This window comes from Pteronotus mesoamericanus, unplaced genomic scaffold (genome assembly GCF_021234165.1).
Source record: "Pteronotus mesoamericanus isolate MK-2021 breed Mesoamerican mustached bat unplaced genomic scaffold, CSHL_Meso_final scaffold_167, whole genome shotgun sequence".
NCBI lineage: Eukaryota > Metazoa > Chordata > Mammalia > Chiroptera > Mormoopidae > Pteronotus > Pteronotus mesoamericanus.
The window spans coordinates 1,889,313-1,913,774 of NW_026555308.1; the positions used below are offsets into that span (position 1 = coordinate 1,889,313).

The 24,462-nt window shown below is 44.4% G+C and overlaps 2 protein-coding genes and 1 pseudogene across 2 annotated transcripts; 2 read left to right on the forward strand and 1 right to left on the reverse strand.

The window, feature by feature from the left end:
- Positions 1-561: 561 nt before the first annotated feature.
- LOC129083279 (serine protease 41-like) lies at positions 562-18,725 on the forward strand. The gene is made up of 6 exons (XM_054589133.1): positions 562-585; positions 1,242-1,259; positions 3,069-3,232; positions 3,969-4,246; positions 17,948-18,102; positions 18,471-18,725. The coding sequence occupies exons 1-6, from the start codon at positions 562-564 to the stop codon at positions 18,723-18,725; spliced, it is 894 nt and encodes a 297-aa protein (XP_054445108.1).
- LOC129083620 (14-3-3 protein zeta/delta-like) lies at positions 14,860-15,594 on the reverse strand (annotated as a pseudogene).
- A 2,004-nt stretch (positions 18,726-20,729) lies between the features above and the next one.
- LOC129083280 (serine protease 33-like) lies at positions 20,730-22,856 on the forward strand. Its single transcript, XM_054589134.1, is given in 6 exon segments — positions 20,730-20,784; positions 21,320-21,377; positions 21,713-21,903; positions 22,365-22,398; positions 22,400-22,532; positions 22,737-22,856. Coding segments are annotated over 6 exon segments (591 nt in total).
- The last annotated feature ends 1,606 nt before the right edge of the window (positions 22,857-24,462 follow it).

Consider the following 24,462-nt stretch of genomic DNA (forward strand, 5'->3'; position numbering starts at 1 on the left):
AAGAGAATCACCTTCCCCTCTCCTTGACAGGCAAATGGTGTCTGGAACGACTCTTTCTTCCATCCACGGTGAATTGGGGACTTCACAGGATGAGTCCCCCATACCTCAGAAATGGGATTAGTGCCCTTATAAAACAGACCCTAGAGATTCCCCTCTCCCCTTCTGCCATGTGACGACACAGAGAGAAGGCAACGGCTGTGAACCATGAGGAGGGCCCTTACCAGACAATGAGGCTGCTGGCACCTTAATCTCAGATTCTCAGCCCAGGGACTGTGAGAAATAAATGCTTATGGTTGATAAACTACCCACTTTGTGATATTTTGTTATAGCAGCCCAAATGTACTAGGACAACCAGCAAAATCTTTGGCTTGGAAATGTTTTTCCCATGTGTATTCAGTACATTCCCTGTTTCTGCTAATGTTACATTTAGAATATATGAAGTGGAGGAGATACTTTTTCTTCAGACTTTCATAATCTGGGATAGTTCACAGGCTGTAGACCGATATCTGGAGTATATGGAAACAACACCAGGTACAAACCTGCCTTTCTAATGATCGGCTGATGGGCATTCTAGAGCCCGGCCTGGTCTGTGTCTTTTCTCAACATTTATTTTACCTAAAACACTTTTTATTATGGACATTTAAAAATATACAAAGCTGTATATGAGTACAAAGAACACCCGATATCTGTTGCTCAGCTAAAATAATTATCAATATAGAACCAATCTTTATTATTAAATTTATTGGGATGACATTGATTAATAAAATTACATAGGTTTCAAGTTTAAAATTCTATGTCATCTGTATATTTCATTGTGTATTTATCACCCAAAGTCAAATCTTCTCCCATCACCATTTACTTGACCCCCTTTACTCTTTACTACTCTCCCACCCCCCTTTCTCTCTGGTAACCGCCATACTACTGTCTGTGTCTATAGAACCAATCTTTAGATCCCTCCATGTCTTCACATTTTTCTGTCACAGAACCTGCCCTTTTAAATTTTTGCTACTAGTTCTGACCATGTTTCTCTACTGTATCTTCAAGTTTGCCAATTCATTCTTTAGCAATGTCTATATTATTATTCAGCCCTTTGTCTAAAATGTTTTACGTCAGCAATATTTTAAGTTTTCCAACACTCTTTCTTGTTCTCTGATTGCTCTTTTTCTAAATGATTCTTGTTTAATGATTGTAAATACTTCTTGAAGGTTTTTTTAGGATACCAGTTAGAATTTTCCAAGTAGTCTGATGTTCTCTCTGGAGTCAGCTCAGTTTTCTCTGGAGTCAGTTTAATTTATTCAGATAGGTTCTTCTGGTGCATGCATAGATTTTTCTCAAACATTTCTTCATCTTTGATTACTGTGCAGTAAAATGTTACCTGAAGAGATATCTAGGATGGTCAAACCCTGCAGAGTCCAAAGAAAGGACCAGCCTTTGACCAGCTCCTAGGAAATGACCTCTGAGTCCTTGGAATGCCCTGCTTGAAGACAGCATCTTTGTAGACCTGAAGCATGTGCCACTCCAGGTAGTTGATGCCAACAATGTGATATATGGTGGGGTCTTGGGGCACACTGTATCACTTAGACATCTGCTCTGATGGAGTCTAAGAACTAAAGTCAGTTACATGGGCACTCTGTGCCTATGTGATGAAACCCCAATAAAAACTTCAGACACCAAGGCTCAGGTGAGCTTCTCTGGTTAGCAATACTTCCTGTGTGTTGTTACAGCCATTGCTGGGATAATTCTGCACTGTCCCTCTGACTCCACTGGGAGAGGACAGCTGGGAGCTTGCACCTGGTCGCTCCTGGATTCTGTCCTCTGCTCCTTTTGCATTTGCTGATGTTATTTGTATCCATTCACTGTAATGAACCATAACATGAGTATAATCATTTTTCTGAGTTCTGTGAACTCTTCTAGTGAACCATTGACTTTGAGGGTGGTCCTGTGGAACAGGCTTGGTTGTCTGGTCACATTTACGATTGAAGAGCCAGCTTGTTGGCTTTGGTGCCCTGCAACATTGCCCACAAAAAAAGAAAGCTGCCTGTAGAGTCTGTGGAGTTAGTTGGGGCCTGTTGTGTGACAGGAGGCATACAGGAAGGCTAATAACTTTCTAGCGGTCAAAATCAGGCCAGCTTTTATTCTGTGGGTCTCATAAAGGATCATTACTTTTAACAGAGGTGACACAGTGCTAGATCTCCAACCAGTACTCAGTGAGGACTTGTTAGTGTGCTTTAGAAAGGGAGTCCTGGCTGTGGGCCAGGCCCTTGTTCCTTCTTAGAAGGAGGAGTGCAAAGAAAAGGGGGCAGTCAGGATCCCAGGGTTGCAGAAAGAGAAAGATTGGGTGCACTGGTTCGCGAGTCATAGCAAAGAGTGTAGCTGAGGACTCAGCCCCAGGAGAAACTCAAAGCTGCCGTTGCTGTGAGGTCTGATGTTCCCAAAAGCCCTTGGACCCAGAGAGGTCAAGCCAGGAGAAGATGGCGGCCAGGGTTCCCGTCTTCCCCAGGGGGCGCCCCAGCCCGGCCCTGGGGCAGGCAGAAGCAGAGGGGGCGCCAAGCGGCGGGAGAGGAGGCCATGGGCGCTCCGGTCGTGGTCGCGGCGCTGCTGCTGGTGCATCTGTTGGTGCCAGTCGAACTTGAGATGCAAGGTGAGCTCAGGCCGGAGCTAGGGGTGACGAGGGTAGCATGGGGAGCATGGGGAGCATGGAGACCGGGGGGAGCTCATCTTCTCTCCTCACCCCAGACTTACAGGATCAGAACCACCTCTTTTCAGGTAAGGCGCCCACGGACGGGCTCGTTTTTCGCTGCGTAGGGCACCTAGGCCTGAGAGCAAAGGGCGCTGTATCTTTTCATCTCTCTCGCCCCAGGTTTCCAGAAGTCGTCCTGGCTCACACGTAACTGATGGGCCCCTGGGGGAGGGGTAAACGCCTGCAGACCACGTGGGGAGGGTCCCCAACGTCCCTTTCTCGGTGGACTGCACGACCCCAGGATGCCCGCGGTTTCCCGGGGGCTGAGGGCGGACAGGCGGGGCTTTCTCCTGCAGCTCAGCTCCATGTCCATCTGTCCATCCCAGAGCCATGTGGCCACCTGAACATCCACCCGCGCGTAGTGGGAGGAAAAGACTCGGTTCGCGGGCGCTGGCCCTGGCAGGTCAGCCTACGCCTCCATAAAGGCCACGCTTGTGGAGGGAGCCTGCTCAGCCGGCGCTGGGTGCTCTCCGCAGCGCACTGCTTTGAAAAGTAAGTCTGTGGGCTAAGTCCGACTGCCTGCCGACCGGGTCTGCACGGTGCATGTCTTACATAGATGTGACTGCCCCTGGTGTTCTCCTGAGCCCACTGCAGCTGGCCACACCCATAGGAGTTCCCCATATGTCCTTGCGGAGAATGTGTTCCGTTTTTTCCCCAGAAGGGTCTTCCAGTACATGCCCATGCACATTTGTGTGCCTTGTTCTTTTCTCTTTCCTGTTCTCTTCTCAGTAAATGGCACAACTAGCCTTCACCTTCCTCATCCCACCTCCCCAATGAGGTGTACCACAGGTGAGAGGAATGAGCTGAGGTGGGTGAGTGTTGGGCACAGAGCCTGGCTTGTGGCAGCAGTAGCCCCTGTACCTGTTTTGACTCCACCCTGCTGAATGGCCCACTTTGGCACCTGTGTATCTGCTCATTCTTTTTTTAGAATGGCTCAGAGAGGTGACAGGCCCGCTGAGTGACTGGCCAGATCAGACCACAGGGGGAGGCATCCTCCTGCTTTACCTCCAACCCCCTAAATCCCCAGGTTCTGGGGCTTTGGTTGCAGCCTTTCTGGGCTCTCGCCATTTCTTCGCTGTACTCCTTGTCTTGTAAGAAGTGCTCATGCTGTCCAGGATGAGCCCTAATAGCACCCTGGGCTGTCTCCCTTCAAGAAGTGGGCCCCAGGTATGCTCAGGTGGCTCACACTTTGCTAAGGACCCCTGACTGCTCTCTCGTCCCCTGACAGGCATAGGGATCCCTCAAATTGGATGGTCCAGTTTGGTGAGCTATCTTCCAGGCCAGCGAAATTGGGGGCCTTCTACCATCGTTACAAGGTGCAGGACATTATTATGTACCCTCATTTCAAGGGGTCTTCATTCATTGACATTGCCCTGCTGAGGCTGACTTCCTCTGTCACCTACAATAAGTACATCCAGCCCATCTGTGTGATGGCCTCTTCCTTTGAGTTCCAGAACCGGACTGACTGCTGGGTGACTGGCTGGGGACACATCCATGAGGATAACGGTGAGGCTGGGGACAGATGGATGGGAAGGAGGGGGCATTGTTCTCCTTTTCCAGCCACACAAGCCCCGACCTTAGTCTTTGTACATCTGGGCCCTTCTGTGGGCCTGATCAGCATCTTCTCTCAACCTGCTGTCCACTCCTGCTTCCCTGGAAAGGGCAGGACTTTCTGTGCCCACACTCACTTCCCTGTCCTTCCCAGAGACTGAGCCAGAAACCAGCAGTGAGGGGGTTAGCTCCCCTGAGGCTGCATTCCCCAACCTGCAGGGATCTGGGAGTTTTGGGGGTGGATTTTTCAGAAAGGCCTTAGGCATTGGTTTGTTGTTTTCTGTTTTTGTTGTTGTTGATTAATCCTAACCCAAAGATAATTTTATTGATTTTTAGAGAGAGAGGGAGAGAAAGACAAACATCGATGTGAGAAACATCTATTAGTTGCCTCCCATATGTGCCCCAACTGGGGATCAAGCCTGTAATCTTTTGGTGTATAAGACAACATTCCAACCACCTGAGCCACCCAGCCAGAGCTGGTTTTTGTTTTAATTGAGATTTAATTCACAAGCCATAAAATTCACCATTATTAAAGTCTATACAATCCAGTGAGTTTTCATATATTCACATCACCATCATCTAAATGCAGAACATTTCCATCATCTCAAAATGACATTCTTTAACCATTAAGCAGTCACTCCAATTACCTCCTCCCTCCAGGCCTTAGCAACCGCTAACCAGCTTTTACCTCTATTTATTTACCTATTCTGGATATTTTATGGAAATGGAATCATACAATATGTGAGATTTTTGTGTCTGGCTTCTTTCACTGAGCATAATGGGGTTTTTTAAAAGTATATTTTATTGATTATGCTATTACAGTTGTCCCATTTTTTCCTTCCCTTTATCTTCCTCCAGCCTGCACCCCGCTGCCAGCATTTCCCTTCTCCTTAGTTCACGTCCATGGGTTGTACATATAAAGTTCTTTGGCTTCTCCATTTCCTATACTATTCTTAGCCTCCTCCTGTCTATTTGGTACCTACAAATTATGCTTTTTATTTCCTGTACCTTTTCCCCTATTTCCCTCTTCTCCTCCCCACTGATAACCCTCCTGGTGATCTCCACTTCTGTGAATCTGTTCCTGTTCTAGTTGTTTGCTTGTTTTCATTTTTGATATTTTTTAGGTTCAGTTGTTCATAGTTGTGAGTTTGTTGTCATTTTACTGTTCTTAGTTTTGATCTTCTTCTTTTTCTTAGATCTAAGTCCCTTTAACATTTCATATAATAAGGGCTTAGTGATGATGAACTAATTTAACTTGACCTTATCTGGGAAGCACTTTGTCGGCCCTTCCATTCTAAATGACCGCTTTGCTGGATAGAGTAATCTAGGTTGTAGGTTCTTGCCTTTCATTACTTTGAATACTTCTTTCCAGCCCCTTCTTACCTGCAAGGTTTCTTTTGAGAAATCAGCTGGTAGTCTTATGGGAACTCCTTCGTAGGTAACTCTTTCCTTTTCTCTTGCTCCTTTTAAGATTCGCTCCTTATCTTTAATCTTGGGTAATTTAATTATGATGTGTCTTGGTGTGTTTCTCCTTGGATCCAACTTCTTTGGGACTCTCTGAGCTTCCTGACCTTGCATGTCTATTTCCCTCACGAGAAGTTTTCCTTAATTATTTTCTCAAATAAGTGTTCAATGTCTTGCTCTTCCTCTTCTCCTTCTGGCACCCCTATGATTCAGATGTTGGAATGTCTAAAGTTGTCCCAGAGGTTCCTAAGCCTCTCCTCATTTTTTTTTTTTTGAATTCTTGTTTCTTCATTCTGATCCAGTTGAATGTTTATTTCTTCCTTTTGTTCCAAATCGTTGATTTGAGTCCCGGTTTCCTTCCCTTCACTCTTGGTTCCCTGTATATTTCTCTTCATTTCCCTTTGCATAGCCTTCACTTCTTCCTCTATTTTTTGTACTCAGTCATTTCTGTGAGCATCCTGATTACCAGTGTTTTGAACTCTGCATGTGATAGGTTGGCTGTTTCCTCGTTGCTTATTTCTTTTTCTGGAGTTTTGATCTGTTCTTTCATTTGGGCCATATTTCTTTGTGTTGGCGCACCTGTTATGTTGGAAGGGGCCAAGCCTTTTGTATTAGCCAGGGTGGGACAACCCACTTTGTTACACTGTGGCACTGTATATAGGAGAGGAGTCAGAGAGGGAACAATGCCTCTTGCCTGGCTCTTGCCCCACTTTCAGTCACTTCCCGTACTTCCCAGAAGCGAATTGCACTCTTTCATGTGATAATTCCTGGGTGGGCAGGCTTGTGTATGTTCTAGGGTCCTGTGGGACTCTCCAACAGACTCTCCTGTGAGACTGGGAGTTTCTCCTGCTGCTGCAATCACCACAGGTTTTATAGTCAAGGGTTTTGAGGCTTTAATTTCCTGCACTGGAACCCTGGGTTGCACAGTCTGTTTTGCTCTCCAGTTGTTTTTCCCAGTTGATCTGCATGTGAATGTGGGATATCCGGTCTGCCAGCTACCACCTTGCCACGCCTACACATCTGCCTTGTCCTCTCCTACACATCTGCCTGTCTCTGCCCCTCCTACCAGCCTAGATGAATGTTTCTTCTTTAACTCTTTGGTTGTTGGACATCCATACAGTTCAATTTTCTGGCAATTCTAGTTGATTTTTGTTTTTAAATTGGTTGTTATCTTTTTGGTCATGCAAGGAAGCAAAGGGTATCTATGTATGCCTCCATCTTGACTGAAAGCCTTCTTTCTCCATCTGCACAGCTGTGAGGAATAATTAGCAGAGCATAATGTTTTTTAAATTTCATTCACAATGTAACATGAATCAGAACTTCATTTCTTTTTATGGCTGAATAATATTCCATTGTATGGATACATCATATTTATTTATTTATTCATCCATTGATGAACATTTCTGTCGTTTGTTTCTTTTGTGTATTGCAAATAGAGCTGCTGTGAACATTAGTATACAAATTATCGTTTGACCACCTTTTTCAATTCTTCAGCATATATATTTAGCAGTACAATTGCTGGATCACATGGTAATTCTATGTTTAACTTTTTGAGGAATCAACAGTGTTCCACAGAAGCTGCACCATATTCCATTTCCTTCAACAATAGATGAGGGTAATAATTTCTCTCCATTTTCCTCAATACTTGTTATTTTCCAATTTTTTTTTGTTTTTGTTTTTGCCATCCTAGTGGGTGTGAAGTGGTATTTCATTGTGGTTATGGTTTGCATTTCTCTAATGACTAATTATGTTGAGCATCTTTTCCTGTGTGTGTTGGCCATTTGTATATCTTCCATGGACAAATATTCAAGTCCTTTACCTATTTTTAAATTGAGTTATTTTTGTTTGAATGGTAATTGTTCTTTATATATTCTGGATACTAAACCCTTATCAGTTATATGATTTGCTAACATTTTCTCTCATTCTGTAGGTTTCTTTTCATTTTCTTAATAGTGTCTTTTGATGCACAATTAAAAAAAATTTTTTATGAAGTCCAAATTATAAATTTTTCCTTTGTTGCTCATGCTTTTAAGGTCATATCTAAAAAACCATGGCCAAATACAAGGTGATGAAGATTTACCTCTATGTTTTCTTTAAAAGTTGTATTGTTTTAGTGCTTATATTTATGTCTTTGATCCATTTTGAGTTGATTTTTGTATATGGTGTGAGGTAGGGGTCCAACTTCATTCTTTTTCATGTGAATATCCACTTGTGCAAGCACTATTCATTGAAGAGACTATTCTCTCCTTCACTGAATTGTCTTGGCACCTTTGTCAAAAATGGATTTACCATAGATGTAGTTTATTTCTAGACCTGCAGTTCCATTCCATTGTTCTGTGTGTCTTTCCTTGTTCTAGGACATCATTGTTTGATCCCTGTAGCTTTATAGCATGTTTTGAAATTGGCAAGTGTGAGTCCTCCAACTTTGTTCTACTTTTTCAATATTGCTTTGGTTATTTGGTCTCTTAATATTCCACATGAATTTTAGGATCAGCTTGTCAATTTCTGCTAAAAAATCCATTGGAATTTGGATAGGGATTACATTTATCTGTAGATTGCTTTGGGGGAATGTTTTCATCTTAATAAGTCTCCATTCTATGAGCACAGGATATGTTTTTATTTATTTAGGTCTTCTTCAATTTCTTTCAGAAATGTTGTGTAGTTTTTTGTGCACAAGCCTCTCATCTCCTTAGTTAAATTTATTCCTATTTTACTTTCTTTCATGCTATTATAAATAAATTTTTTTAATTTCTTTTTGGGATTATTCATTGGTAGCATATAGAAATATAACTCACTTAAAAATTTTTTTATTTATTTATTTTCAGAGACAGGGGAAGAGAGGAAGGAAGAAAGGGAGAAAAACATGACTGTGAGAGAGAAACATCAACTGGTTGCCTCTCATATGCCATGACCCAGAACCAAACCCACAATTTAGGCACTTATCCTGATCAGGAATTGAACCAGTAACCTTTCACTTTGTGGGATGACACCCAATCAACTGAGCCACACTGGTCAGGGCAGAAATATAACTCACTTCTGTCTCTTATCTTGGATCCTGCAAATTTACTGAATTTGTTTATTAACTTGTGCTTTTTTTGTATATTCTTTATAATTTTCTGAATATAAGATCATATCATTTGTGAATAGAGATAGCTTTACTGCTTCCTTTCCAATGTAGACGTTTTCTTTCTTTCTTTCTTTCTTTCTTTCTTTCTTTCTTTCTTTCTTTCTTTCTTTCTTTCTTTTTTTCTTTCTTACTTTTTTAAATAATTGCACTGACTAGAATATCCAGTGAAATGTGAAGCAGAAGTGGCAAAACCTGGCATCCTTGTCTTGCTCCTGATCTTAGGGCTGAAGCTTTCAGTTTTTCTGCATTTAGTGTGCCATTAACTGTGGGTTTTCTACATGTGACTTTTATTATGGTGAGGAAGTTCCCTCTATTCCTAGCTTAATGAGTGTTTCTATAATGAAAGTGTGTCAGATTTTTCCAACTGCTTTTCCTGCATCAATTAAGATGGTTATGTGTTTTTTTTCTGTTTTTCTGTCAATGTAGTGTGTAGTATCTTATATTGGTTGATTTTCATATGTTGAACCACCCTTGTATTCTGGGAGTAAATCGTACTTGGTCACAGTGTACAATTCCTTTAATATGCTGCTGGATTCAGTTGGCTAGTATTTGGGGGATTTTTGCATATATATTCATAAAAAGATATTGATCTGTAGTTTCTTTTTCTATTGATGTCCTTGTATGGTCTCTGGTGTCACAGTAATGCTAGTGTCATGGAATGAGTTTAGAAGTGTTCCTTCCTCATCTATTTTTTTGAAAGAGTGTCAGAAGGATTGGTGTTAATTTCTTCAGATGTTTGGTAGAATTCTCCATTGAAGCCATACGATCCAAGGATTTTCTTCACTGGGAGATTTCTGAGTACCAATTCAGTCTCTTTATTTATTATAGGTCCTTTCAGATTTTCTATTTCTTATTGAGTTAGTTTTTTTAAAAAAGATTTTTATTTATTTCTTTTCAGACAGAGGGGAAGGGAAGGAGAAGGAAAGTAACATCAATGTGTGGTTGCTTCTTGCGTGCCCCCTCCTAGGAACCTGGCTCGCAACCCAGGCGAGTGCCCTGACTGGAAATTGAACCCGCTACTCTTTGGTTTGCAGGCTGATGCTCAATCCTCTGAGCCACACCACCCAGGGCCTTGAGTTAGTTTTTTAAATTTATTTATTTATTTATTTTTAGAGAGAGGAGAAGGGAGGGAGAAAGTGAGGAAGAGAAAACATCAATGTGTGAGAGAGATACACCAATCAGTGGCCTTTCGCAGGCCCCCAACTGGGTACCTGACTCACAACCCAAGCATGTACTCTGACTGAAAATTGAACTGGCATCCTTTCCATTCTCAGGCCAATGCTCCATCCACTGAGCCACACCAGCCAGTGCTTGAGTTAGTTTTTGATAGTTTGTGTTTTTCTAGTAATTTTCCTATTTCCTCTAGGTTATAAAATTTGTTGACATAATATTCCTTTATAATCCTTAATGTCCATGCCCACTTTCATTGTCAGTTTTGTTCTGATCTTTCAAAGAATCAACTTTGGTTTTATTGATTTCCTCTATTGTTTTTCTGTTCTCTAGTTTGATTTTTCTCCATTCCTGTCTGTATTATTTCCTTCCTTCTTCTCCCTGTGGGTTTAATTTGCTCTTCTTTTTCTAGTTTCTTATGGTGTAAGTTAGGCTATTGATTTGAGAATTTTCTCCTTTACTAATATAGACATTTTGAGCTATAAATTTTCTTCTGAGAACTTCTGCTGCATCTCATAAATTTTGCCATGTAGTGTGTTCATTTTCATTTATCTCAAAGTATTTTATTATTTTCCTTGTGATTTCTTCTTTAATCTATTGGATAAGAGTATGGTGTTCCATTTCCACATATTTGTGAATTTTTAAATTTTTCTTTTATTATTGATTTCTAGCCTCAGTCCATTGTGGTTAGAAGATATGTTTTGAATGATTTCAATCTTTTCTAATTTATTACAGTTCATTTTGTGGCCTGATATATCATCTATCCTGGAAAATGTTCCATGTGCACTGGAGAGGGATGTGTATTCTGCTGTTGTTTGGGGAGGATTGTTCTGTATATGTCTGTTAGGTCTAGTAAATTTATAGGGTCGCTCAGCTCTCTGTTTTCTAATTATTTCTATTGTTGTTCTATCCATTATTAAAAGTGGGTTAATAAAGTCTCCAACAGTTATTGTAGAACTGTTTATTTTCCCAGCAATTCTGTCAGTTTTGCTTAATATACTTTGGGGCTTGGCGGTTAAGTGTATACATGTTTATAATTTTGATATCTTCTGGACAACTTGACAGGTTTTTGCTTTGGGTTTTTGTTTTTGTTTTTGTTTTTGGTTCTCACCCTTATAATCAAGACTCACTGCCTTCCATCAATGCATATTGGAGCATTTACAGTGTACTAGGGACAATAAGGCATACAAGAAAACATTGTCCCTGCTCTTGAGGAGCTTACATTCTAAAAGAAAAAACATACACCTCTTTTAAAAAATGGTGTTTTTGTTTGGTGTTTTTGCAAGGTACTGAGGAAAAAGTCTGTAAGGTGAACTTTGGGCGTAACTTGGCTCCAGGATTTAAAGAAGAGAGGAAGAAGGAGGATTTTAAAAGCAGCCAATGACAGACCTTTCAGGATAGGTAAAGTTTTATAGGGAGGTAGCACAATATCATCAACTAAGGAGAGACTTGCTGCAGTAAATAGGGTGAGTGAAATAGTTGTGGGATGAAAGCAAAGGAAGTAGGGTATCCTTAGACATTGAGTGGAGCCAGAAAGATCATGTGGCCTTGTTTCCAAGTACATGGCCAACAAGTAGGATTGGTTGGTGATAAGACAGAAGGCTAAAAAAGGTAATCCTGTGCACCTGACAAATAGAAAGGCAAGCTATAAGAGTATAAAGAAATTCTTCAAAACAAAAGTGATTTGGAAGCACAAAACTTACAGTTAATGCTACCCAATGTCATGATGGGCGAAGAATATTGTGACTTCCAAAGTGTCCCATCCAAAGTTAGAAAATGCCATATACTAAAATTTTTAATGGAATACATTACTTTTCCCCCCAACCAATCCCCAACCAATTTTTTTACAAAAATTCAAAATTCACTGTACAAAAAAAAAAATCACTTTTTCTTTCAGGGGGTTGGGTGGGGAGGAGCATGGGATATAGTTGGGAACAATATGTCTATTAGTAGTATTTTGTTGTTATGACAAACTTTGTATTTAAACTTGGTAAAAACCCATTAGCTGCCATAGGGAATAAGGGAAATTTTCCAAAAATGTACAATTTCATTTAGAGAAGTTTCAGAATCAAAAGACTAATTTACATGAAAAGCTGTAGAGAAGTAGATGAGAAGTCCATAAAACTTTTATTCGACTTATATGAACTTAATACACATGTTCTCAACAATTATGCCTAGATCGTTCATGAAAATTTTTTTTAAGATATATTTTCTTGATTATGCTATTCCAGTTGTCCCAATTTTCCTCCTTTGTCCCCTCTACCTGGTACCCACATTCCCTCCAGCAATCCCCTCCCACTTATTACATGGCCATGGATCATGCATGTAAGTTCTTTGGCTACTCCATTTCCTATACTGTTTTTAACATCCCCCTGTCTATTCTGTACCTACCAATTTGTGCTTCTTAATCCCTGCACCTTACCCCCATTCTCATCCTTCCCCCCGCAACTGATAACCCTCCAAATGATCTCCATATCTATGATTCTGTTCCTGTTCTAGTTGTTTGCTTACTTTGTTATTTAGATTCAATTATTGGTAGTTGTGAATTTATTGCCATTTCAATGTTCATCATTTTTATCTTTTTATATAATTCCCTTTAACATTTCATATAATAATGATTTGGTGATGATGAATACCTTTACCCCTGCCTTGTCTGGGAAGCACTTCATCTGCCCTTCAATTCTAAGTGATAGCTTTGCCGGATAGAGTAATCTAGGTTGTAGGTCCTTGCTTTTCATTATCACTATGAATACTTTTTGCCAGTCCCTTTTAGCCTGCAAAATTTCTTTTGAGAAATCAGCTGACAGTCTTATGGGAACTCCTTTGCAGGTAACTCTCTGCTTTTCGCTTAATGCTTTTAAGATTCTCTCGTTATCTTTAACCTTTGGCATTTTAATTATGATATGTCTTGGTGTGGTCCTCTTTGGGCCTAACTTATTTGGTACTCCCTGTGCTTCCTGGACTTGTAAGTCTATTTCCTTCACAAATTAGGGAAGTTTTCTCTCATTATTTTTTTTTCAAATAAGTTTTCAATTTCTTGCTCTCCCTCTTCTCTTTCTGACACCTCTATGATTCAGATGTTGGTGTGTTTAAACATGTACCAGAAGCTCCTTAGCCTATCCTCGGTTTTTAAGCTATTTTTTCTTTTTGTTGTTCTGATTGAATGCTTTTTTCTTCCTTGTGTTCCAGATCGCTGATTTGATTCTTGACTTCATCCCCTCCACTGTTGGTTCCCTGTAGATTTTTCTTTATCTCACTTAATGTGGCCTTCATATCTGCCTGGGTCTTTTTTATGCTGTTGAAGTACCCAATGAGTTCCTGGAGCATCCTGATAACCAGTGTTTTGTGCACCTGATAGGTTGCTTAACTCCATTTCATTTATTTATTTATTTTCTGGAGTTTTGTTCCGTTCTTTCATTTGGGCCACATTTCTTTGTCTCCTCATTTTGGCAGCCTCCCTGTGTTTGTTTCTGTATATTAGGGAGAGCGGCTTTGACTCCCTGTCTTAGTAGTGTAGCCCATCTGGATGAATGTAGCTTCTTTAAATCCTTGGTTGTCACACTTCAGAACAGCTCAATTTTCTGACAATTCTGTGTGATATTTGTTTTGTAGTCTAGTTGTAATTTTTGCTGTAGTTGGATGAGGAGGTGAGGTGTGTTTGCCTACACCTCCATCTTGACTTGTTTATGAAAATTTCACAAGACATTAACAAAGCTAGCCATCATCTCAAGTTATTTCCCTGTTAACTATTTTTACAGCACATGCATGTTAGATAAGTATCAAAAAAAATCACAAAAGTAAAAGGAAAACTAAAATAAGTTAAATACATAGGGGATTTTTTGTTAGTTTTACTGCTGTGCTTGATATACATAAAGTAATGAATTTCATTTTACTGCATCTTGTACATTCGTTCTTCAGTTGCCTAAAATATTTAAATGCAAATAAAATGAAGGTAGCAAAAATAATGAAAGCAAACAGCAGGTAACTTTACAAATACTGTAATATGAACTGTTTCTGCCCTTATGCAGAGTAAGTTGGGTCACAACTAAAGGAACACTTTTGCAGCAAAGGTGTGCACATTGAGACTGAGTATTCTGCAGATACACACATGGTTCAATGTGTGCTATCAATGGGACATCCAATGGTCCCTTAGAGGGCCATTTCTACTACAGCCCTCTAAGTCCTCTAAAACTCTGCCTACAACAACTACACCTGTGACTGGAACCAATTATCCCTTTTGTTTCCCACCGGAACAAACCAATATGTAACCAGGGGTGTCGCACCTTTTGGCATGTCTGGGCCACACTGGAAGAAGAAGAGTTGTCTTGGGCCACACATTAAATACACAAACACTAATGAATCTGATGAGCAAAAAAATGGTTTTAGGTAAATTTACGATTTTTGTGTTGGGCCACATTCACAGCCATCCTGGACCCTGTGTGGCCTGCGGGCTGCAGGTTGAACACCCCTGAAAGCAGTTTTCTTTGCTTAGACATGAAAGCAATTTTAGTCCTGGCCCTCGTGAGGCCACAATGTACCAAAAGTACTGTGCCAAATATTTATAACTTGTATAAAAATTCCACATCTGCATATTGACCACCTCAAGGTGAATACATAACTCCCTAAATATTAACTGGCTCTCCTCTCCTAATATTAACCATAAAAACCACATGGGAAATATAGAAATTCAAAGAGAAGTCATATAAACCTGTCATAAATCATAAAAAACTATTTGTGGGACAGTGTGTATGACAAATGGTCTACTGTATAAATTTTAGAATGAGGCTGGCAAAAGTTTGAAGGCCAGTTAATTTTCTCCTCCTTCTCCTGCTTCAGCTTTGTCTCCTTGGGTATCCGATGTCTACAATGTCAAGTTGTCTCTCAGTAATTACATTTTTAGTGTGCTGCCTTTGTATGACTCTTAATGTATCAAGTTCAGCAACAGCTTCGTGGAAAGCTATCTTTGCAAAAGAGCAGGCTTTCTCCAGGGAGTTCAGAATCTCATAATAGAACACAAAGAAGTTAAGGACCAGACTCAATCTGATAGGATGTGTTGGTTGCATTTCCCTTTTCCTGGTTTCAAAAGCCTCTTGGCATGCTTGTTGTGACTGATCCACACTCCCTTTCTTGTCATCTCCAACACCAACCTCAGCCAAGTAACAGTAGTAGCACCCATTTGTTTTCAAATAGAAGACTTTGCTCTCTGCTTGTGAAGCATTGGGAATCAAAAACTTTTCCAAGTGAGACAGTACATCATTGCAGATATCTATTTACTTGGTCTCAATTTTCTCTATATTCTCGAGCCGACTGCTCTTTTATCTCAGTACCTTCTGTCTTTTGCTCAATACTCAAGATGACCCTTCAAGACGACCTATGGGCTCCTACGACACTTTTATAAGCAACTGAGAGAAGATCCCTCTCCTTCTTGGATAATTCTGCTCCTTGCTCAGTTACAGACCTCACGTAGGCAGGCTGCCATGTCATCATATTGCTCAGCCTGCTTAACCAGCTTGGCCTTCTGCACCGGCTCATTTTTATCCATGACTGGATGTTCTGTGTCTGAAGTGGGTGGCAACGGACCAACGGGGGCTCAGTAGTCTCTGGGAGGCAAGGCTGAGATTCTCCAATTTGACACTTCTATCAACATATAATGTCCTTAGCTTTGACTCTTTTAACAAGTTTTGAATGAAAGTCTTATTTTATCTGACGGTATAGCAACTTGAGCTCTTTTTTGGTTACTATTTGCACAGGATCTCTTTTTCCAACATTTCATTTTCAACCTGTGTGTGCCTTTGGACCTAAAATGATTGTGTTGTAGGCCCCAGCCAGGTAGCTCAGTTGGTTGGCGCATCATCCTGATATGCCAAGGTTGAGGGTTTTATCTGCAGTCAGGACACGTATGGGAAGCAACCCTTGAGAGTATAAATGAGTGGAACAACAAGTCCATCTTTCACTCTAAAAATACCAATAAATAAAAATTTAAAAATAAATATAATAAAAAAATAAAATTATTGTCTTGTAGACAACATGTAGTTGGATCCTGTGTTTTTAATCTCTTCTGCCAATCTCTGCCTTTTAACTGGAGTGCTTAATCCATTTACATTAAAATTAATCACGAATAAAGATGGACTTGCTTCTACCATTATTCTATTTGTTTTCTTTATCTTGTCATACCTTTGTATTTTATATCTGTAATATATTTTAATTTCTTTTTTTAAAGATTTTATTTATTTGCTTTTAGAGAGCGGGGAAAGAAGGGAGAAAGAGAAGGAGAGAAACATCAATGTGTGAAAGATGCATTGATTGGTTGCTTCTTACACACCCCTAACTGGGGCCCGGCCCACAACCCAGGCATGTGCTCTGACCTAGAAACAAACCTGCAACAGACTGGCGCTCAATCCACTGAGTCACACCAGCAAGGACTATTTTTGTTTCTTATTTCTTCCTTTTGTGTTTGATTTTTATTAGTGTGCTGTATTGATTCCCTTCTCATTTCCTGTTCTGTATGTTTTTTAGTTATTTTCTTAGTGGCTGTCCTGGGGATTACAAATTAACAAATTTATAACAATCTATTTTAAATTAATATCAACTTAGTTCCAATAGTAAACAAAAACTCTTCCTATACAGCTCTATTCTTCCCCTTAAGTTGTTATTGTCACAATTTACCATTTTATGTGCTCTGTGACCATTAACAGAGATTTACAATTATTGTTATGCAGTTGTCTTTTTAACTCTATAGGAAAAAATAAGTTATAAACCAAAACTATAATAATACTGGCTTTTGTATGTACCTGTGTAGTTACCTATACCAGTGTCCTTTGTTTCTTCTCATAGGTTTTAGTTACTAGTTAGTGTCCTTTCCCTTTAGCCCGAAGGGCTCCCTTTCTCATTTCTCATAGGGTAGGTCTATTAGTGGCAAACCCTCTCAGCATTTGTTTATCTGGAAATTTCTTAACCTTTCCTTCATTTTTTGAAGGATAGTTTTGCCTGATACAGAATTTTTAGTTAACAGTTTTATTCTTTCAGCACTTTAAGTATGTCATCCTACTGTCTCCTGGCCTCTAGGGTGTTTGAAAATAATTTGGCTGTTAATCTTGTTGAAGATCCCTTATACTTAATGCGTAGCTTCTCCCTTGCTGTGTACAATATTTTCCCTTTGACTTTTGATATTTTGATAAATATGTATCTCAGTGTGGACCTCCTTGTGTTTTTCATACTTGGAGTTTGTTCAGAGTGTATAGATTTATATCTTTCATCAACTTTGGGAAGTTTTTGGCCTGGATCCTGCAGCTGTAAGATATTAAACATAAACAATTTCAGCTGCATTAGCCCCTCCTCCTATGCATGTTAAGGTTTCTCTCCACTGGCTTGGGCAAAGGCTGTCATCTGCATGCCACAGATAGGAAAACCGAATCTTAGGGAGGTATAACAGCCTGCCTAGCCATTGAATACTTTTGTGATATTGCTCATACCCATGGTGTGCTGAGTGCTGGGCTAGAGCAGAGGACTCATCAAGAACAACGTCCTGACCTGACTGGTGGGACTCAGTGGGTTGAATGTCGTCCTGCAAACCAAAAATACACCAGTTTGCTTCCCGGTCAGGGCACATCCCTGAGTTGTAGGCCAGGTGCCTGTTGGGGGCATGAGGAGGCAACTGATCAATGTTTCTCTCACACATCATGGTTTCTTTCCCTCTCTTTCTCCCTCCTTTCCCCTCTCTCCAACAATAAATAAAATCTTCTTTTAAATTAAAAAAAAAAAAAAAAGAACAATAGCCCAGGCACTGTGGGTGCCCCAGGCACCTCCACCTCCATAGCCCGTATCGTTCTCCCGGCCAGATGGCAGAGGAGAGGCTCAGGATCCTACCTTTCTTTATCCCTTCAACTTCTATGCAGGGCTGCCGTCTCCCTACATCCTCCAGGAAGTACAGGTCTCCATCATAAACAACTCCAGGTGTAACTACCTGTACCAACAGCCCAATTTCTTCTATAGAATCGAGGATGACATGATTTGTGCGGGCTCTGAGGATGGCAGCCATGACACCTGCAAAGTGAGCGCGCTTGCCCCAGACAGGGCCTTTCTGGGACCAGGCACTACTCATCCCCTCTCAACCTTGGGCCTAAGAGCAACCCCCATGACCAACCCACCCTCGGAGTTGATTAATGAGAAAATGATTGCAGCCCTTACCTTTCCTATAAAAGCTTCTCATTTTACATTAATTGTATCTCCTTTGATCCTCACATGAGATCTGGTGGGTAGACTGTTGACCCACTTTGCAGAAGCAGAAACTAAGGCTTGGTCACTTACAGGGGGAGCAGTAGGATTTGTACCCAGTTTGCCCAGCTCCATAGCCCTGGGGCCTCTCCACTGGCGCCTCCTGCCTTGCCCCAGGCCCTGCTCACCCATTTTGCTCCCCAGGGTGACTCAGGTGGACCCTTGACTTGTGAAAAGAATGGGCTGTGGATTCAGATTGGAATCGTGAGCTGGGGAGTGGGCTGTGGTAGGCCCAACCGGCCCGGTGTCTACACCAACGTCAGTAGGTACTTCGGCTGGATCCAGAAGCTCATGGCCCAGAGCACACCCAGGATACACCCCTTCCCACTGCTGCTGCTCCTCTCTCTGCTCGGGGCTGCCCCACTGGTGCAGCCAGCCTGCGCACAGCTGAGCCTGTGAGGGTGCAATAGTTACCATAGCACCGGACACATTCCCCCAGGGCTGTGGACACCCCAGTGGCAGGACTGCCTGCTGGATCAGGCTCTGGTGCCCTTTTGTCTTCTTTGCTAATAAACACATGTGCATGTTTTAATTGATTCCTCGCAGAACATTTTGTGGACTTGGGTAGTTTCCTGGACACCCTCATGGTCACCCATGTCGTCCACCCCAAAACCACTCCCAGACTCCTAAATCTTTCTCTATTTATCAGCACCATATAGATTTTGGTTGCAAACAGCAGAACTCTCTCTGGTTAATTCAATCAGAAAGATAATTTATGGAAGGACATTAGTAGCACCAGGGTCCCTGGGGACTAAGAAGACTGAAGTGGGGGGTGCTGTGGAGGAAATACCCCTGATCACCCCAATGCTCACGTCAGTGGCCCCATCACACAAATGCTAGGTGCTCCTGATCTTAACCATGGTCCATCAAAGGCTGACCTGGGTCCAGGACTGGTATGCAGGTGGTTTATTTGAGGGGTAATATCAGGAAGCCTCAGTGGGGTGGAGAAACTGAGGCAGGGAAGGAAGAATTCGATGACTTTTGCCTGGATGATGAGGTTACAGTGTGGACAACTGAAGCACAATCCTCCTGGGGCCCTCTGAGAAACTCCAGGGAACGCACCCCTGCTTTGGGCTCCTAGAGGACAAGGATGCTGGATGTGGGCACTTCTCTCCTGACCGCCACAGGCTGAGGGTTGTCTGGGGGCATGGGTGCTCCACGTTGAAGCAGGACCCAGTGAGGATGCCAGCACCTAAGCAGCTGCTGCAGCACCATAAGGTGGCCTGGTGGACGGGAGCAAACATCAAGTGTGTCTGGCTCCTCACTGGTGTCCCAGAACCCAGCCCCAGCATGACAAGGAATCAGGCCAGCAGGGCAGACTCAGGGGCACCTTGGAACTGCTCAGGAAGTTCTGTGCTTTCACGAGATCCCCAAGTGCTATGAGCTCAAGATGCGTGAGGAGCTATGATTGGTCTAGATTCCTCCCCTCAGTTCCCCACCCCACAACTCCCTGCTGTGGAGAGGCAAGTGCAGGAGTCTTCAGAAAGGGGACCCTCCTTGTTTGTGCCCCATACCTGCAGCAGTGCAGGTGTGTAAGGCATCAACTTGGGCTTCATGCCCTGGGATAGCCCAGGGAGACTAGTACTTCCCCCTTGTCACAGTGAGGAAACTGATGCTCAGAGAGGGGACAGGACTGCTGGTGTCATCCAGCTCACAAGGGCTGGAGTCCAGGCTCCATGTGAGGCTGGCCAAGCTGGAATTTCTACACAGAACAATAGTACTCAGGTGCCTTGCCGAGGTCAGGTTTGGAGGTGAGCTGCCAAGGATTCTCCAGAGCTTCCTGGCTGACTGCAGGCCCCCCCACCCCCCACCCCCACCTCGCTGCCCTTGCTCAGCTGGGCCCAGGCTCCTGCCCCCACTTCTCAGCACCGCAGACCAAACCAAGCTTCTTTTGAGAATTGCAGTGTATCCTTTTCCTGTTACCTTGAAAGTGCTGCTCAAACATCTTTGTTTGAAGCTGGACAGGTGAAGCCACAGCCCCTCCCTGGTCTCCTTAATTACCCCCTGGACAGGGCCCTGCCCCCTCCTGGCCTGTTAAGCCCCAACTGTTTCCTCTGCCCAGTCAGCAGGGAGGGTGCCAGACTGTGAGGGTGAGAGCAGGGTCCAGGGGCTGCCAGGGCGCGTGGGGAAAGCTGCTGGGCAATGGAAATAGCGGGTGGGGGAGGGGCCGGGCTCCAGGGCTTGCCTGGAGGCCTAGGGTGCCCAGGTCTCAAAGTGGACGAGGGGCAGGGGTGGTCCCTGGGGCCTGGGAAACAGAGCCTAGGCCATGGAGATAAGTCTGGGACAAACTAGGGGCTGAGGGAAGACAGAAGGGCCTCTGCGGGGGAGCTACTGCTCTAGGCTAGGACTCTCCCTTCCTCTCTGCAGGCTCCCACCCTTACCCAACCCAGTCCTGAAGACAGAATGAGAGGGGCCTCCTATCTCCAGGTCCTGCTCCTACTGCTGCTGGTGCTGCTCGGTGAGTGTCAGGCAGGGGCTTTGGGTGCTGACCACAGGGACCTTTGCTACAAGATGTCCCATCTCACCCCTCTCTGGCCTGGTTCACCTAGAGCACTCTTCAGGGCATCCTAATTTTGGCTTCAAGTGTTCAAATTCTCTCTCTCACTGCCCTTGGGCTCTCCAAACTCAGATGTGCTCATGTGAGTAATGGGTGTAAGTCTCCACTTCACAGTGCTCTGGGGAGTGTTAAATTGGGCAACTGGTTGTAAGAAACCCTGACACCAGGTTAATGCAACAAATATGTTTCATCTTCCTTCCTAATCTGTAACCTCTCTTCCCCTCAACCTGTTATCTGACACCAAACCCATAATCCAGTGCCTTCCCTACTTCCACCTCCAGGAGCTGCTGGAGTCTTAAGGTTAGGTAGCCTCAGGGTCCCCATCCCCACCCTAGAATGAACCCCTCCATGACCTTGGCCCTTTGTCTCCCTGCCCCTCCCCTCCAAGGCCTTCAGTCCTCTACCATCCCTTGCCCTACCTCTTGCCCTCTCGCAGCCTGCGGGCAGCCTTGTGTGTCCAATCGGATCGTGGGGGCTGGAGAGTGGCCTAGCAGGTGAGCATCCCGCACCATGGGCTGCATGGGTGTGAGCTCGCTCATCACCCCCCCTCGCTGTGGGTGCTGACAGCAGCGCACTGCTTCCCAAGGTCAACGGCCAGCCACCAGGCTCGAACAAGGGGGATATGGGGATGTGAGGCAGGGGAGAGCTGGAAGCAAGGCCCAGGGAAAATGGGGCACCACCTGGTGGAGGCGCCGGGACCGGTGCTGTCTCCAGTGAGACAGAGGGACTTGAGCCTTACTGGGGTTGGAGGAGGGACTTCTGTAAGCAGCCCTCCTCCTGTCACGCAGGCAGGCGTGGCTGCTGGAGTACCATGCCCCTCTCTCCTCAGGTTGCTACACCTGGGTTCCACCTCGCTCCACACTCTCTCAGCACTTGTGCAGAGAATGCTGCTCCCCTCTACCCCAGACTACTCTGAAGGCGAGGCCCGCGACCTGTTGCTGCTGCAGCTGCAGCTGCGCTGCCGGTTTCCGCCACCGGGTACACTGTGTTGGGTCACTGGCTGGGGCATCCTCTTCCCAGGTGAGGTAGAGGGAGGGGCAGGAGGGCCAGGAGTTCCCCTTCCACCTCCCTCTGAGCCAGAATCCCACCCACCACTGCCTCACTGTTGGGACCCAGTGGTACTTTCAGGCACCCAAACCTACTCCCCATCCTGGAAAATTAAGATTCTCAGGTGAGCCCTGGCTGGTGTGGCTCAGTGGACTGAGTACCAGCCTGCGAACCAAAGAATCATAGGTTCAATTCCCAAATCAGGGCACATGCCTGGGTTGTGGGCCAGGTCCCCAGTTAGGGGCATGTAAGAGGCAACCACACATTGATGGTTCTCTTCCCCTCTTTCTCCCTGCCTTCCCCTCTCTCTAAAAATAAATCTTTAAAAAGTATATTAAAAAAAAAAAAAGATTCTCAGGTGAGGCTTCTCCCACCCACCCCTGCTTGCTTCCACACATTCTCTTATCTCTCATAAGTCTCCCTTCTTCCCCCAGTACCACTCTTAGAGTGGCAGCATCTTCAGGGAGTAAGCGCCATTGCTGGATGCACATACTTGTGACTACTTCTACCACGTAGGCACCAATGTGCCTCATGCTGAGCATATAGTGTTACCAGGGAACCTGTGCGCTGGCTACATCTAGGACCATAAGGATGCCTGTCAGGTGTGTGAAGCTGCCTCGAGCCTTTGGAGTCCATGCTCCTGTGCCCATCACCCTACTTCCCTTGAACCCAGGATCCAGAAGGTAGCACCTCCAGGTTCAGCATCCTGGCCCTCAACCCAGAAGCACCACTTGAGGGTCTAGAGCCACAGGACTGATATCATAGTCTCCAGAGGGCTGGGACCTAAGATTGTCCTTCTCCTGCAGGGTGATTTTGGGGGACCCCTGACCTGCTTGAAGTCTGATGGTGAGCTGGGGCAAGGGCTGCCTCTGCCCTACAGTCCAGGTGTACATACCAAAGAAGCCATTTACAACTGCTGGAGTTAGGCTTGCCTCGGCCTCTGATGTGATGACAATGACCTGCAGTCAGATGCTGGGGTCCCTCAGCTACTTGGTCCCTCTGGAAACCTGCACATCCCCCACCCTGGCCACTTCTGACTAGAGGCTCAGAGGCCTGATAAAGCTAAGGGGCCATCCGTCCATCGATCTGTCCAACCCCTGCCTTCTCCTTTGGGCTCACCAAAACCGAGCTGTCAGCCCTGCTCCAGGAGCCTCCCATGTGTCACGGGTCTCACAACCCTGCCATTCTTTCTGCTCATTTATCTTCCTCAGCTCCAGCCAGGTCTGGGCCTGGGCACCCACGGGCAAGTGACATTCCCAGTCTGGCCTGCGTGCCCCGCTTTTCCTGGCGGAAGCCAGGGAGATTTGAAGTGTAGAGGCATTCAGCTCCAAGGAGATGGTTCTCCATTTCTAGCTTTGAAGATGGTGGGGGAGAGGAGTGGGAAAGTGTCGTGTGGAAAAGAACTGCAAACAGCCTCCAGGAGCTGAGGGCAGCCTTGGTTCACAGCCTTCAGGAAAAAGGAAACCTCAGTACCATGACTGTATGGAACTGAATCTGGACAACGCCTGACCTAGCATGGAGGCAAATTCTTCCCCCAGCCTCCAATGAGAGCCCACCAGGCCAAGTCCTTGATTTTAGCCTGGTGAGACCCTTGGAAGAAAACCCACCTGAGCCCACCCAGATTTCTGGGCCACAGAGCTGTTATTTAATAAATTTGTGTTGTTTACAGCTGCTATGTTTGTAGTCATTGGTTATACAAAAGTAGGAAACTAATCTAGATTCTACCCTACCACAATGGAGGTACCTGGGGGCAGGGTAGGCCTCCACCAAGCTCAGGAGTCTGAGCCACCGGGCATTATACCCTTTGCCCAAAAAGGGACCAGGAACCCCCAGGCAGGCCTGGCTGGAGAGTCTGCTCTCTTTCTGCTCTCCCACCTATTCATCCATGCCCAGGGGGAATCAGGCTGGTCCTAGCCTTGGCCAGAACCTCCAGGCCAAGGACCCCCAACACCTGTATCTAGAGACTGGTTTAGACCTTTTTCAGCTCCTCACCCAGCTTCATGTGCCTGGGACCTGCTACTTCATTCCCAGGCCAAGAATCACCCATCCCTGTAGATACAGCTCAGTTTCTAGAGCTGAAGAAACAAACAAACAAAAAAAAGGAATAAAACCTGGAAAATCCAAAATCCAATCTTTGGAGCTGACAGCAGCAGTGGGTAAAGAGGGAACCAGAAGGCCATCATCAAAGGTGCAGCCTGGTGGGACGTGCCCAAGTGCAGCTGCCCCCACAGAGGCTGAAGCCTTGTCCCTTTTTTTCTCCGAGGAGAGGAAGTAGTTGTACCAGGTGGTCACTGCTGGGTTACTGCAGGCCAGTCCAGGCAGTGTGAGTCTATGGACTAGGGTGGTACAGAACTCCAGGCTGCTCTTTCCCCCTGACTGAGGGCCATCCATGTAAGGTACAGCTTGGCTGTTCCTGGTGGGTCATCAGGGAAATTAAAGCCAAACACTTGAGTGCAAGACCTTAATCTTTCCTAACCAGAAAATACACAACCTCCCTGGCCTTTAAACCGCAGGCCTGGTGGGGGTGGGGGC

Excerpts from the sequence above, each read along its gene's own strand:
- LOC129083279 (XM_054589133.1), top strand. The coding sequence starts at position 562 with ATGGGCATTCTAGAGCCCGGCCTG. Across the intron at positions 3,233-3,968 it reads GCAGCGCACTGCTTTGAAAA|GCATAGGGATCCCTCAAATT; the intron begins GTAAGTCTGTGG and ends GTCCCCTGACAG. Across the intron at positions 18,103-18,470 it reads GCAGCCATGACACCTGCAAA|GGTGACTCAGGTGGACCCTT; the intron begins GTGAGCGCGCTT and ends TTTGCTCCCCAG.